Below are 16224 nucleotides of genomic sequence, written 5' to 3' on the forward strand. Positions count from 1 at the left end.
AATGTTTGCATTTACTCTCCGTGTCAGATTTTCTTCCCAAAGTTTTCTGTCATCAAAGGGGACTACTTGGCTTTGTGTATGAAATATTCTACATTTTTCACAACTGTCTTTTGAAAAGCAGCCTCTGTATCAGATAGGATGTAATCTTTGTTGTATGTCAGTGGGTATGTTTTTATGCCACTTTAAGCAACATTCAACCAAATTCCAGTCGGGGTGCTAAGAAATGGGCCTCGGACATTTTACCCATTCGGGAACTCAAACCTTAGGCGTAGATGTTTGAAGCTCTCCTAGCACAAAGATAGTGTTAAGTTAATGTTAATATACCTGTATGGCACTCATGACTATCTTAGCGCGGAGGGAGCTTCGAAAATATAGGTTCTGGTTTTAAACATGATGAGTGAATGCCAAAGACCAAGGTTCAGCTCCCACATATCTGGCTAATCAAGTCATTATAATGGAGGAAGATTCACAAAATAGACATCCAGGGGCCCCTTTCACAAAACTCTCGTATGCCTAAGATCTCGTAAGTTTTCTTGTAACCATTGTACCTCCTACACTATAAATACACCCGTGAAGGTCCGTGGTAGAATAAGCCTTCAGAAACCCATGCTTGCCATAGAAGGCGATCATGCTTGTTGTAAGAGGCGACTAACGGGATCGGGTGGTCAGTCTAGCTAACGTGTTTCACACATGTCACTGGTTCACAATTGTGCAGATCAATGGATGTTGACCAATGGATTGTCTGGTCCAGACTCGATTATTTACAGACTGCTGCCATATAGCTGGAATATTGCTGAGTGCGGTGTAAAACTAAACTCACTCACTCACTCACTCACTCACTCATAAAATGAGTACATATATCCAAGGGACACAACTCCTATTGATGGTACAGCTCTGCATCTGTTTTTACACATAAAACAGCAGATGTATCACTGCTGATGTCACTTTTTAAAGGAGGAAGAGAAATACATGAGAGGGGAAACTTCCCATCACGCTTCCTTCCTGTGTGTTTGACTATCCCACAGGTATCGGCATATATTTTCTCATGTTGCAGGTGATCCTGAAAGCCCTGAGGTACCCTGGGACTGCTCGGCGTGTGTCAGTCGAGCCTCTCTCTGTAGATGATTGGGAGATCTTGGTAATTCATACTGCATGTGCTCAGAGTTGTATGTGGCCATACTGTTTTGAGTGGTTCAAGTGTGGTTTTTGTCTCTAGCTTCATGTTTGACTTCTGTGCTATTGTTTGACTCAGGGTTGTATGTGACCATACTATCTTGTGTGGCCCAAGTGTAGTTTTTGTCTCCAGCTTCATGTTTGACCCCAGTGGTAGCGTTTGACCCAGGGTTGTATGTGACCATACTGTTCTGAGTGGCTCAAGTGTAGTTTTTCTCTAGCTTCATGTTTGACCCCAGTGCTAACGTTTGACCCAGGGTCGTATGTGACCATACTGTCTTGTGTTGCTGAAGTGTAGTGTTTGCCTCTAGCTTCATGTTTGACTTCAGTGGTATTGTTCGACTCAGATTTGTGTGTGACTATACTGTCCTGTGTGACTCAAGTGTTGTTTTTGTTTTTCATGTTTGACCCTAGTGGTATGGTTTGACCCAGGGTTGTATTTAGACAATATCTAACGAGTGACGAAATGACAAATTATCTTTCTGTAGGGACTTGCATGAAAAATGCTTCACTGTGTCCTCCTTTCCTTATTGGTAATAATAAACTGTATTGTTCTGTTTGACTGAACTGTTGTTGCCCTAATGTTTGATTGAAATCTTGTTAGACTAGTCTTTGACTGAAGTGTCGCCACTCTAATGTTTGACTGAAGTGTTACCCTAATGTTGGACTGAACTGTTGTTACCCTAATGTTCGACTGAACTGTCCTTGGCTTACCCTAGAGTTTGACTGAAATGTCATGACCCTGGTGTTTGACTGCAGTGTTATGTTACAGGAGCAGCACACAGTGTTTGTGGAGACACACATGCTGGACCAGGTACGCGTGGTGTGGCCAGGGCAGGTGCTCCCTCTCTGGGTGTCCAAGTCGGTCTGCATTTTCCTCAAAGTTGGTAAGTCCCTGACACCATCCCTTCACCCAACCTGGTCTTCTGGTCTAGTGGAGTCAAACACTTCTTTGTCTGATGTCTGTTGTCAGTCAAGCCACATATATGCTGCTGGCTAGTAGACTAACTTGGGCAGTGAGATAGTCCAGTGGTTGAAGTGTTTGCTAGTTGTGCTGATGGACTGGGTTCCATGACCCACATAGGTACAGTGTGTGAAGCCCAGTGTTCCCAAGCCCTGTTGTGTCAGTGTTATCTGATGTTCACAACAACATTCTGTATCTTACTGCACTCATAACTGTCGTTTTCCGATTGGCTGAACGCTCATTTGTTATTTTCAATGTTCCCACTTTCAAGTGTGGTGTAATAAAATGTTCATATACCATCACTTGGTTGGAGTGATTTTCAGCTTGATACTGGAGGAAGTATATAGACCAGAATATTGCTCAATGCAAAATTGAAAATGTGTATGTAGCAGGGTTGGAGTCATCCCGCAGATGACATCCTTACCTTGTCAGCTTGCTGATGGGGCTAACCTCTTTGGTCTTGTGGACAAGGTGTCCGACTTCGGATCAGAAGGTCCATCGTTCCATCCCAGCACGGGACTCGGAAATTTTGTGGCTGCTAAATGTATGATCCTTTATATACTCATCAACATCTAGAATTCCAAGCAAACAACTGATTTTATCTTACCTCACACAAAAAAGGTCATTTTCTGATTGGCTGAGAGCTCTCCTGTTATTTTCAATGTACACTGCTAACAAGCGATGTACACTTCAATGTACCCCTCTGCCAGTGGCAACACATTCGGTACTTCGTGGTAGTACTTCTTTTTCTTGAATAGCATGGAATCATTCATGATGTATGAAAATTACTGATGCTTTATGAATGCAAATCAATGGAAGGGAGATAACTCGATATCTGTTTTTCTTGTGTTGTCTGCTAAATTTAGTGACGGCTATGTGAAGATTTGCCTTGTATTCTAATAAATAAATTGTGACAAAACATTCAAATGTAGTCCCTGTGAATATTACGAAGGGGAATTACAGTATGACAATACCAACAGGAAAAATAGCAAGATGCAAGGTTTGAATTGTTTGATTAACATTGAGGTGTTCTGTTACTGTTAGATAAATACACTGTTCACTGGTCCCACGGGGCCCATGGGTTGATGTACCTTCAATGTTTGTTTATGTTCCCCTGGCCCTTTGTGCTCAGGGAACATAAACAAACATAGAGGGTACAACAACCCATGCCCCCCTTGTGACCAGAGAACATGGTTTGGTGGGTATGTTGGTTCCTGCAAACAAACTACCAGTGACGATCTGTGTTTGAACTGGTATTCAAAAACCCATGTTTGTTGTAAGAACTACTTAAGGCATCCAGCGGTCAGGCTCGCCGACTTGGTTGAATTTTGAATCCAAACTGTGTACATTTGATGCTCATGTAGTTGATCACTGGATTGTTTGATCCAGAGTACATTATTTACGGACTGCTGCCATATAGCTCGAATATTGCTGAATGTGGCTTTAAAACAAAACTCAAACCAAAGAAGCAAGAAACACGAAACATAAATTAGACCGCAATAACATCACATTCTGTTTCCAGTGAGTGTGGACCCTGCCTCCTCTTGTGCTGTGCTGGACAATGCGACGGAGGTTATTGTGGCACCAAAGGTCAGAAACCATGCCATGGATGCAGAAAGGTCATCTCAGGAACGGAACAAGTCTGGTCAACCGTTTGTCCGACAGAGGAAAAGCAAGAGTGACCCGTACCCGGGAACATATGCCAGCAATGCCCAGACCAACCAGAGAGAGCTGGGGAGGAAGATGTCTCTTGCTAATGAGTCAGAGAGACCCCAATCCAAACGCCTCATCAAGCGTCAATCATCCATGATGGAGCATTTCTGGAAGTATATGTATTCATGGTTACCGATCAGCGACTATTACACATCTGACAAGGAGACAGAGAAAACATCATTTGATATAGAGAAGAAAGAAACATTTGTGTTACAACGACACAATTTTGTGTTTCGAACACAAGCAATGAAGTTCCTTTGCAATCCAGAGGAGCTTTTGAGTACATCTGTCTTGCAGAACATGCCAAAGTCATTGTCCAGAGCAAAGGCTCGGAAGAAGCACCAGATGAAGAATGCTCCGTCAACTCTTGATCCAGAGTTCCTGCCTGACAACCAGAACATTGTCAAAGGACAAAGTACTGCCACGCCAGAACTCTTTCAACCTTCAATGGTGTTTGTTAAAGTTGATGATGTGTTAAAACAAACAGAGACAAACTTTGTGCAGGCCAATCTGCCCCGAGTGTTCTATGCACAACTGAGAAAGCTTTCTTCACCCAAGGAATCAGGTACGGAAGAAAAGAAGAAGTCGGACGTGAAACGGACGATGTCTGCTGGAAGTGCAGATAAGAAAGGTGCCAAGCCTCCTGTTTCAAGTGCCCCAGAGAAGTCTGTTTGTGACGGGGAGGGGGATGTGTGTGCAATAGTCCGTGTAGTGACCATTGAGCGACAAGGATCGCTGTGTGATAGCCGCTGGACCAACTGTGTTGAGAGACTGCTCAAGGAGCAGCCATTCCTCAGCGAACATGTCATAGTTCCTGACCTTTTGAGACGGCAGATGAAACTGGATGTAACTGGACGAGTCTGGTTGCAGACAGTCCAGTCTGAACCGGTTGCTGTCAGGAAGCTGCAACTTTATCCCTTGTCTGTTGTGGTAAGATTTCTTCAATTTGCAGCTATATTTTCTTTGATTTCAAATTTGTTCCAGTTATTTTCGGTATTAAATGAACCATCCATTGGACATCCTGTAAGCACAGAGATAAACTGTTCCCAGTACCTATGAAGAAAATATTTCAGACATTCAAGAGACCCTGGGAAATATAACCCTACATAACAACAGCATGTTTTTAAAAAAATCCCTATCATGGAAACCCTATTGCAGCTAAAGCTGAGACTGTCTCAGTCAACCACCCCATTTCCAAAATCCCACCTCATAGTATTAAATGTTTGGTCCTTTCCAGGCGCCAGTGAGATGGTGCTTAGGTATTGATGCATTCAGCACAAGTACACTCAAATCCCGATGAGTCGAATCGCTGGGGACCAAGTAATAAATAAATGTATATGAGACACAGGTATGGCTATTAGAGTAGAAAAAAAATGGTTGGAACCAACAGGTACTTGTTATGCACGAGGGTCAAGGCGCCGCCCATTCGACTTATTGGGATTTAACATTAGTTCACTCATTAAATAATGGAGCTTGTGGCATGTTCAGAAGCTCATTGAGTAAACACAACAGATCGTCTTGTCAGTGTGTACTTTATGTGATGTGTTACTGTTGTCAGCCTCGTCGTGTCAGCCCACATATGATCGTGCTAGCATTCAAAACATGGGTGCGACACTGTACAGATGAAGAGCACCCACTGGTTGTGTTCCAGGGCATCATGGTCAAGTTCATGATTTATGCAGGTAGGTGATCATGATCATGCTCATTGTTTATGGAGATTGGTAGTAAAGTTCATCATTTATGGAGGTATGGTCGAGTTCAAGATTTATGCAGGTGGGTGGTCAAGTTCATGATTTATGCATGTAGGTGATCAAGTTCAGGATGTATGAAGATGGATGGTGAAGTTCATGATTTATGCAGGTGACAGGTCAAATTCATGATTTGTACATGTGGGTGATCAAGTTCATGATTTATACAGGCGGCTGATAGTGTTCATGATATATCGGCGGGTGGTCGCATTCGTGCAGATGGGCAATCATGCTAATGATTCATGCAGGTGAATGACCCAGTTCATGATTTATTCAACTGGGTGATCATATTCATGAATTATAAAAGTAGAAGATCAAGTTCATGATTTATGCAAGTGGATGATTGAGTTCATCATATATTAGGTGGGTCATCAAGTTCATGATATATGGAAGTGGTTGATCAACATCATGATTTATGCAGGCTGGTTATCAAGTTCTTTGAGTGGCATGTTTCGAAGTGGTGAATCAGCAGGCAGGTGATTAAGTTCATGATTTAAGCAGACTGATGATCAAGTTCATGATTTTCGCAGTTAGAGGATTATGTACATGATTTTTGCTTGCTAATGTTGAAGTTTATGATATGTATAGGGAAATTAGGATGTTCATTATTTATTTAGATTAAATGTAAATAGTTTTTCTTCCAGGTCGTAATGGTATGCTGGTATGTTCAAATGTTCTTTATGTCACTATTATCATAATGATTGGTATTAATTACCAAACACTTTTCAGTTTTAGGATTGTAGACAGTTTTGAGTTGCTAAAAGTAGTGAGAGACGTATGCAATCTACAGCACCTGAACAGAGCCAGTGTATTGAGCAACACTGAATCATTGTCCATCTTGCAGGCCTTCACCTTGAGGCACAGTTGACCTTCACCCCGGTGGAGAATGATGGACAGCAGCAGTACATGTTTCTCCACTCCGACAACATCGATGACATGGTGATTGGGGTGCAGAAGGATGTTCCCAAAGATGACACCGTCATCAGTCCCTTCTTGCCCTTCCGATTTGTGTCTGACTTTGACCCGATGGTCCCCGTTATACAACTCAGACATCTGGGGTGGGTACTTTATATGTCAGTGAATAACAATACCTAGTGTTCAGGGGTTTATTTTTTATATTGAGTGCTATTTCCACTTGTGAATTGGGAATGGTTTTGAATAAGTAGTCGTTCATAGGATCAGTATGTGTTCATGTGTTGAAGAATGTTAAAAAATATACACAGTCTAAGTAAACTTAGGCTCAATATTATTTGTTACACTGGTAAGAGGTTGCGTCTGCTATCCTTTTCATTTGACCAATCACAACACACGTTACCAAATCACGGCTTATAACAAACCCTAGTAAAAGGTTGCGTCTGCTATCCTCTTCATTTGACCAATCACAACACACGTTACCAAATCACGGCTTATAACAAACCCTAGTAAAAGGTTGCGTCTGCTATCCTTTTCATTTGACCAATCACAACACACGTTACCAAATCACGGCTTATAACAAACCCTAGTAAAAGGTTGCGTCTGCTATCCTTTTCATTTGACCAATCACAACACACGTTACCAAATCACGAAAGCCGACTTTTGCACTTATCTTTTGTGCTTTCACCTTTGAAAAGTTGAAATACTTGGCACAGTTTGGGTCAACCTTTGTTAGGGCATGTCCGACAGAAGATGTTTACTGTACATGCTGTGGAAAAAAGCAAATCTAAGGAACACGACACTTGCAATTTTAGAAATGATATGTGTATAGAAAACTGTGCATATGTTTGGTAGATGGTGGTTTATATGTCTACTCCCTGGTCCTTAATACAGCGGAAACCGCCTAAGTAAAAACCGCTTAACTAAACATGTCGGATAAGTAAACACTATTCTTTGGTCCCGGCAAACTTCTTCATTAATCATCACTATCTGAGTCCTGTTAACTAAAATTGGATAAGTAAACAATACCGTTTAAGTAAACGTTTTTACATGGTCCTTGGAAGTAAATTACTGACCAAACAAGACCAGATAACTAAATTAGCGATCACCACATAATCCGACATGAGGGACATGTGTCAGTCACAAGGTAAATAAACATCCCACTTACAGTGTGCTCTGCAGTTTACAATACACTGACAACTGGAGGCCAGCCCTGATGAGTTGTTCATTGTTATATGTAGCTTGGGAACATCAGTGAGTAGACCAGTGCAATAAAACATGTTATATTACTTTACAAATCTTGTCCGTTGCGCTGTCATTTGCAGATTTTGATAAGTTTGAATAAGTAGAAAACCTGATAAGTAAACAATTTTGACGAGTCCCTTGAAAGTTTACTTATCAAGTTTCCACTGTACATTGTATATCCTTTGCCCTTTTGCACCTAGTTCCTCTCAAAGTGGAAAGTAAGCTTGTCACAAGGGGCGATTAATGGCCACTTAGTTGACACATGTCATCATATTCCAACTACTAACATCCATGCTCACGACATTGATTACAGGATTTTCTTGTCCACACTTGATTATTTACTTATTGAGACCATAAAGCTGGGATATTGCTGAGTGTGGAATTTAACAAAAAAAACAAACCAATTCTGATCCTGGCTTCACAGTATCCATGTGTCGCTACAGAAAGTAAACAGTTCCAGATTTTTGTAAACAGATCTAGAGTCATTTCAAAACAATGTCCAAACCAATGTCTATTCACACGACGAAAGTGTAAACATACACTCAGAAAGATTGTGGTTTGGATGATAGGAAAGCTGACATCAGTAAATTTCTGTCCCTTATAAATCCTGTACTTGGTGTTTTCAGCGGGATAGACAAACTGGCCGAGCAGGCATTGTACCACTTGGAGGCTTGTCTTTGTGCCAGGAAGCTGTCCAAGACTATGTTTGTCAGAAACCCGGGGCTACATAATGGCATCCTCCTGATAACTGGACCGAAGGGATCCGGGAAGACCTCCTTCGGGAAGGCCCTCTGTAGGCTGTTGGCCGAACTACCTGTGATGGCGCATACAGTGGTCATTGACTGTAAGCCTCTCAGAGGTAAGTAAGACTGTGGTCATTCTGGGGCAGAGTTGGCTACTGCTGTGTGGTTTGGTCATTTGTTGTTTAATGCTGCGCTCCAGCAAAATGGCAGTGGTCTGTTAATAACCGTTTCTGAATGATACAATCCGGTGATCAACATCATGAGCATCAATATACGCAAATGGGATACAATGATGTGCCAACCAAGTCCGCATACATGATCACCCAATCCCGTTAGTCACCTCATGTTGCAAGCATGGGTTACTGAAGACCATTCTGACACAGATCTTCACACGTCACCATCTTCATGGGTGTTTTAGTGTTTAAAGAAGGAAGATTGAGCATGAGTGTGAATGTAGTGAAATGGTTGCATGATTTTACAGTCTGATTGTTCATGTTCACTATGTGGATTATGGGTCAGATTCATCTCTGTACAACCTGTGTTCTAGTGCGAGTGCAAGTATGTTTTTACATCACATCTAGCAATCAATATTCCAGCAAAATCACTGCATGAGACACAATGGGATTCACACATTCTATCCATTTGGGAACTGAACCCGGGTTTTTGGCATGATGAGCAAACACTTTGACTACTAAGCTACCCCATCTCCCTTACTGCTACCTGAAGGTGTGGACTGTTGTTTGAAAATAGCAGTTGTTTCAGAGTTATTTTCAAAACCACTGTATACATATAGTGAGTGTTTTATGTGAGACTATACTTTTGATAGGATGTATCTTTGAACATATCCATTATGTTCCCAGCCTCCTGACACCTCAACAAAACATGTTGGACCCTCCCACAAGCATATAGCACATAGTAGAAATTTGTAGTTTACTGTTATTTGACGAAACCTGACTTGACCACTCTTGTCATCAGGTAAGCGTGTCGAGAACATGCAGAAGGTGCTCGAGAACTTGTTTGATGAGGCGGTATGGCGCCAACCAGCAGTCATCTTCCTCGACGACCTGGATGTCATCGCTGGGGCTGCTTCAGGTCCTGAGGCGGAGATGTCAGGGGAAGCCCTGTATGCTGTCAAAGTGGCTGAGAGTGAGTTGATAGAAGATATTACGAGTATTCAAAACACCTGTGTATTTTCAGCGAGGACTGTTAGATTCTCAATTTCACCTTCATGACTGTTGGGCTAAAATTTAGGCATGCATATGAAGATATTCATCGTATGTTAGGATATATATGAGTGATGATAAATTGTCTCGCTTGTCAAATTTAAATTATTGGTGGTCAGGTAAGTTTTTGTCAGTGCAGGAAAGTTTTATATCTAACCAGGCCTGTGGTGTGGCTGAAATATGGAGTTTGTTCCCTGATATTACCATAGTAACAGGGTTCTCAAATTTGTGCGAAAAATTCATGTGAAACAGGAGAAACACACACAAAAAAAGAATGTTTGCCAGTTTATCATTTAATTGAGGATACAGGCCAACGATTAGCATAGTCTAAGATTGCTTTGTGTTAGCGCGACCATAACTCCCATATGTTAGAGGCACACTATCACCCCACACTTCTCTATAAATCAATGTTGCATTTCTGTCATTAATACTATCTACCAGTCTCCAGTGAAGCTGCCACATAATTTTTTTATATAAAAAGAGAAATATGTACTATGATTACAATATGCAATTAAAAAGTCTGAATGCATCAATGGAATGCTAAATTAAATTGACTCACACACCCTCTACTGCCCGAAGCCCATAGAGGTGTGGTGAATTACGCCAACAACTTGTGACTGAAGTCTTTTCAGCAAGCGCAGACAACACCATGTGTGACAGTGTTTGATGTGCTGAGCAATCGTTTATGTTCTATACATGGCAAGTGTTATCTGTATAGAATTTGTTCGCCTTGAACTTTCAGTTTGGAGATAAACATGCTGTGTTGGCAAATTAGATTCATTTTAGGCAGAATTGATAGTCTCTTAATTAATCATCTGAAACGTCATGCTATGCATTTGGTTCCAAATGAAATGTGACTAACTTTGGATTCCTTGGAACATTCCAATTGAACTTCTTCCTTTCACCGAAGACACTGCATAATCTAGCGTGGGATAGGAGATGAATTGAACTCTTCTGCGAAGGGAGTGGTTGTTGCCATTCATAATTTTTTAACATTTCAACATGAAAGTATATTCTGTCCAAACAAATTACTGAGTAATCAGTGCAATAATGTAATACCTAGGAACTTGGTTACTATAAACCCAACTCCACATGACTGAAAATAGCCTACTCTTTTGCTTTTTGAAATTTGAAGTGACAGTGGAAAATACCAGTCTACCAGTATGTTCAGTACTTTTGTACCAAAACCTTATGGGAGGTCGCGTCAGGTAACCTTTCTGACTGACCAATCAGAATACAATTTACCAAATCACGAAAGTGGACATTCGCACATACCTTTTGAACTTTTTATCTCGAAAAGGTTTGTACCCAGACGATTCCGAATGCTATTTAGAGTACACTAGCTTCCGGGTGATGCACATCCGTGACAACGGTGAGTAGACAGTCGCTGACAATGGTGTTTTGGGCAATATTCAGTGATATCATCTTGTGGAAATATTAGCTAATGGTAACTATGTCAACAGAAACCCCAAAGCGTATATACTGCAGGTAAAATGATTGTGTTGTATGTGGATTTTTGTTTGTGGAGAGATCTGTGTCAGTGACTGAATATTTTGAAAGTCCCTCCGATTCCTAAATAGTAGCCGTTGTCTGATTGGTTAAATCTATATAAGTGTCTTGCGTTTGATGGGACGGTCATTGGTTGCTTAAAAGTTAACTGACGCGACCTTCTACTCGGTGTTTTTTAGACTTAGTGGTGGAGTGTAACGAAATACACTGAGACGAAGTTTACTTTGACTGTGGAAAATACTTGACTGTCAAATCTGAACCCTGCAGAATCGATGATTGTGTTCTTTTCTGAGCGACCTACGACATGTAATTTATCAGGGACTGTTGGCAAGTGTCAATCATGTTTTCACATGCATGCCACAATCAGAATCTAGTATTTTCTTGATTCATCATAGAATTATGCATTTCCGGCAAGCCATAATGGATAATAAGTCTTTTTTTGTATCAATAGGATGCTAAAGTGGGTGCGTATGTCCCAATATGAACCAAAATCTTAAGGAAGAAGCATGACATTGTGCCTTTAGCATAGCCTTGTGATCGTCATAGCAACAAGAACTGGGACCTAAAATATGATTCTTGTCAGACAATGTTACCAGAGTTGTGCTCAGCTGTTCGTGTAGTGGCAGATATGTTGATAATGAAGATACCATCATTGCAAGTCATTACAAACTGTTTCAGTGATTCAGAGTCTGGTGAAGTTTGAAATCAACAACATCAGCCACATAGCTGTGATGGCTTCCAGCCAATCAACTGCCTCCTTACATCCTAGCCTGATGTCGTCCCGAGGGGCTCACTTCATCCAGGAAACGGTCACCATCAGTCCTCCTGACAAGGTAGGAGTGTGTGGAATTCTCTTGAAGGAACAGGAAATATAAAATATCAAACTGGGAAATATAGAATTATTTTTGTTTGGACCATTGCATTGTTCAGTTGTGTGAGTGTGCTGTTTGTGCACGTTTTAAGTTTTCATTCACTGTGTGGTGTGCTGTTATTGCTTTACGATATAAACATGGGCATATGTACAGTTGTCACTTAATTAATCAATGGACCGCAGGAAAATCCTGCTCTTCAACCCATGCTTTTTTGTCGTAAGGAGCAAGTAAAAGGATTGGGTGGTCAGGCTTGCTAATTCGGTCAGTACATGATAGATGTTCATGATGTCAGTCACGGGATATTCTGGTCCAAACACAACTATTTAGAGATGTCATGATACAGAGGGATTGCCGAGATTGCAGTTTTAGACAAACAAAACAACCCAAATTTATAGACCTTCATTGCACGTAAGTTACAAGAACGTACACATTGATGATTCATTGATGATTCATTGATGATTCATTGATGTTGAGTATGTGTTCCTGTCCACCCAGCTGTGAATGGGTACCATGTAAAGATGGGAGAACCAGATTAACTCAGTGCACCTAAATGAGTTGTAAGGTCCCCAGGGAGTTGAGATTGAAAGTACAATGTGACGTTGAGGTTAATATTTAATATCCAGTGTAAAACTGAAGAGGGGCCCTGTCGGAGTGGGATAGACACTTGTGTTAGTAGCAGGGGGGTGACCGGTTTCGTTCTAAGTGAATGGGTTAGGCAGCTGACTGCTGGCGATTAGGTGCCTGACTCTGAGGGTGAGGGTTCAAATACCAGATTGGACTCAACCGGAAAAGTACTAGAATTTGTAATTTACTGAGAAAGTGAAATCCCAAATATGACATATGTTGCATTTGACCACTTTCTAAATGGCATCGTGTGATCATAGCTTTCGGCCATGGGAGCCATGCCAATTCACACTTATCAGAGGAGTACACAAAGTACGCAGTCTAGACTACCAGTTGTCCGACTTTCATTTTTGTGGAAGTCGTGGTGGCTGAGTGGGTTAGGCAGCTGACTTTGTGTGCTGGCGATAAGGTGCCTGAGTCTGAGGGTGTGGGTTCGAATCGCGGATGTGACTCAACCGGAAAAGTACTAGAATTTGTACTTTACTGAGAAAGTAAAATCCCAAATATGACATATGTTGCATTTGTTGCACTTTCTAACAGGCATCATATAATCAAAGTTGATAAAAGTCTATTTTGTAGAATACAAGAAGTTGCATTAGACATTAGAATACTATCCCATTTCTGTATTTTTTTTCCAAACCAAAATTTTCTCAGATCCACCGTAATAAACTCTTTAGAAACCGTGTCAAATGCTTTTTCAAAACCAATCAATATTAATGAAGCCTTTTGATTTAATCTCTTAGTTTCAAACATAATATTGTAGAGAAGTCTTATGTTATCTGATATGCATCGGCCTGGAATAAAACCTGTTTGATTTTCATTAATAAGAATGTTTAATGTTTTCTTTAGTCTGTTTGTGATGAGTACTTAGAATTTTATATAGAGCATTTAAGAGAGAAATAGGTCGCCAATTCTTAAGAAATCTTCGATCTTTGATTTAGGGATACAGGTGATCACTCCTCTGTTCACCGTTGCACAGAGAAAATCATTTTTGAAAGTTTCTTTATTATAACGGTGAATCCATCTTTTGAGTTCTTTAAAAAAAACTTGAAAAATTGTATAGGAAAACCATCTAGGCCGGGACTCTTATTATGTTTAATTGATTTTATGGCAATAGTAATTTCTTTTATGGTTATGTCTGCATCTACTTCCTCAGAAAAATCTTTATCAAGGGATGTTGTAACAAGATCATGAAATAACCTTTTGCTTTCTTCGCTAACTTCAACTGTGGTTTTATATAGGTTTTCATAGAATAATTTCTTTTTGTTAATTATTTCTATTTCTACGCCTTAATTGGTTACGATTGTGTTAATAAGTTTATTAGTGTAGTTTCTGTTTTCTAAGTGGCAGAAGTAATTTGTCGGTTTCTCGCCTTCGTACCACTGGATTCTGTTTGGTACTTGAATTCCTCTTATTTCTTCTTCTTCTAATGTTAAAGTTCTGTTTAAGTTTTGGGTAGCTTAACAAAAGTCAGTTCACTGGCATTTTGAAAGTCCTGTCGTATTTCGTTCTCTATGATGGTAATACTCTCTTCTAAAAGTTTTTTTTGTCTGTCTTTCTTCAAGTACGAAGCAACCGATATAATTTTTCTCTGACTTTCACCAAAAATGTTTCTAGAAACAGCTGAACATGCTTGGTTAGAAAATTGGTCTTCAGTAACCCATGGTTGTATTGAGAGGTGACTAACGGGATCGGGTAGTCAGGCTCACTGACTTGGCTGACACATGTCATCAGTTCCCAATTGCGCAGATTGATGCTCATGATGTGAATCACTGTATTGTCTGTTCTAGACTCAATTATTTACAGACAGCCGCCATATAGCTGGAATATTGCTGAGTGTGTAGTAAAACTACACTCATTTATTCACTTATAAAGATACATGGAGACAGACTCAAACACCAGACTAACTTGTATTTGCTGCAGGTTGGAAGAAGAGATATCTTGTCTTCTATTATTCGAAACAAGACCTGCGTTTCGGCAGCAACATTCAACGCCATTAATATGGACGATATCGTCAACAAGACGGAAGGTTTCGTGGCTCGTGACCTTGAACATGCTGTAAACAGGGCTATTCATGCCAAGTTCCTTGGAGATGGTAAGTTCCTTGGAGATGGTAAGTTACTTGGGATCATGAAAAAGAAACTGGAAAATGTTCTCTGTGACTCAGTGGTGCGATTTTACTGTGCAGAGTTGTTCCCCTTTATTGTTTTCATGCTTTCAAAATTCAGGATTCTTCTGAAGGATTGACTTTGTATTTCTGTAACGCGGATTCATACAGTTTGCACATTGGTTTTTAGTTTCATACTTCAATGCAACGAAAGAAATACAAAGTCAATCCTCATAATTAAATTCAGCAACAAATACTATACCCTGTCAACAATATTTTCTTTAAACATAATCAAATTCATCGAAACAGATATCTTTGTTACCACCGATTAACATTTTCGGTGTAAGAATTCAGTAATGGCGTGACATGACTCAGGTGACTCATTTACATAAAATGACACGCCTGCCAAACCATTAGCCAATCAGCATAGAGCACCCCCAAACAGCTGTCAATCAACCAAGCTCACATCGGTTGGCAAATCAGAGTGGAACAACTCAATGTGACGCGTCCTGGTATTGGCAAAGTTTCAAGTTCAAACGTTTGAATTACTACCTGCAAACTGAAAGAGACAGTTTGAAAAGTGAGAATTGGAAATGAAGCCCGTTGATATGAAGTTAGTGGAACTGAGATTGTAGTATTTGTGCAAGTACAAAGAGGCTGTGATGTGACTGGGATTGCGATGCCATGAACTGATGTTCCAAAGTGTGCATGCTCTTGTCGAGGCGTTGCAACGTTATTAACGTTCACGGATAATTTTGAGTTGTTTGTTTATGTTAACCACAATGTATCACTTCAGTGTTTACCCAAAGTTCATTAAGGTACCCGAGTGCAAGGGAATTCCCTCGCTGTGCAAAGGTATTCCCCGACATTCCTCAGGTCCGAAAGTAGTCCGGTTCGGTGGGCGTGGCTTATTATTTTCAGATTCATTGGGAAATGAAATCAAAAGAAATGTTCCCAGTTACCAATCAGATTGCCACAATTTTAATGAACACAATAAAAATTTAAGTATTTATTATTGGTTGGTTCTCACTCACTCACTCACCCACTCACTCTTTGAGAGGGTGAATGAAAGTGTAATCTATTTCTGTAATGTCCACAACAAAGGAAAAACAGTATGTTTTCATACTGAACTTTTTCTTCAGTTACTATGCACAGATTTAGTTTGACTACATTTTTAAATGTCATCTGCTCGCTGTCAAAATAAATATACCTGAGCTTCATTTTATGAGAAGGGCATTGGGGTAGTTTAGTTTAGGACTTGGGTTCAGTTCTCCACATTTGTACAATGTGTGAAACCCATTTCCGGTGTCGCCAGCATGGATATTGCTGGTATATTGCTGAAAGTTGAGTAAAACTAAGCTAGCTAACTCACTCACTCACTCACTCACTCA

General features: G+C 40.4%; 1 protein-coding gene across 1 annotated transcript in view; it reads left to right on the plus strand.

Moving 5' to 3' along the window:
• The window catches only part of LOC137281785 (peroxisomal ATPase PEX1-like), a 51282-nt gene that overhangs the window by 3061 nt on the left and 31997 nt on the right, over nucleotides 1-16224 (plus strand). The window contains exons 3-11 of the mRNA XM_067813399.1: nucleotides 1055-1138; nucleotides 1946-2060; nucleotides 3660-4780; nucleotides 5409-5532; nucleotides 6443-6656; nucleotides 8382-8614; nucleotides 9474-9644; nucleotides 11909-12063; nucleotides 14650-14821. Coding sequence (XP_067669500.1) covers nucleotides 1055-1138; nucleotides 1946-2060; nucleotides 3660-4780; nucleotides 5409-5532; nucleotides 6443-6656; nucleotides 8382-8614; nucleotides 9474-9644; nucleotides 11909-12063; nucleotides 14650-14821 — 2389 coding nt within the window. The remainder of the gene's footprint in view (nucleotides 1-1054; nucleotides 1139-1945; nucleotides 2061-3659; nucleotides 4781-5408; nucleotides 5533-6442; nucleotides 6657-8381; nucleotides 8615-9473; nucleotides 9645-11908; nucleotides 12064-14649; nucleotides 14822-16224) is intronic.

The sequence above is a fragment of the Haliotis asinina genome, chromosome 4 (assembly GCF_037392515.1).
Source record: "Haliotis asinina isolate JCU_RB_2024 chromosome 4, JCU_Hal_asi_v2, whole genome shotgun sequence".
Classification (NCBI taxonomy): domain Eukaryota; kingdom Metazoa; phylum Mollusca; class Gastropoda; order Lepetellida; family Haliotidae; genus Haliotis; species Haliotis asinina.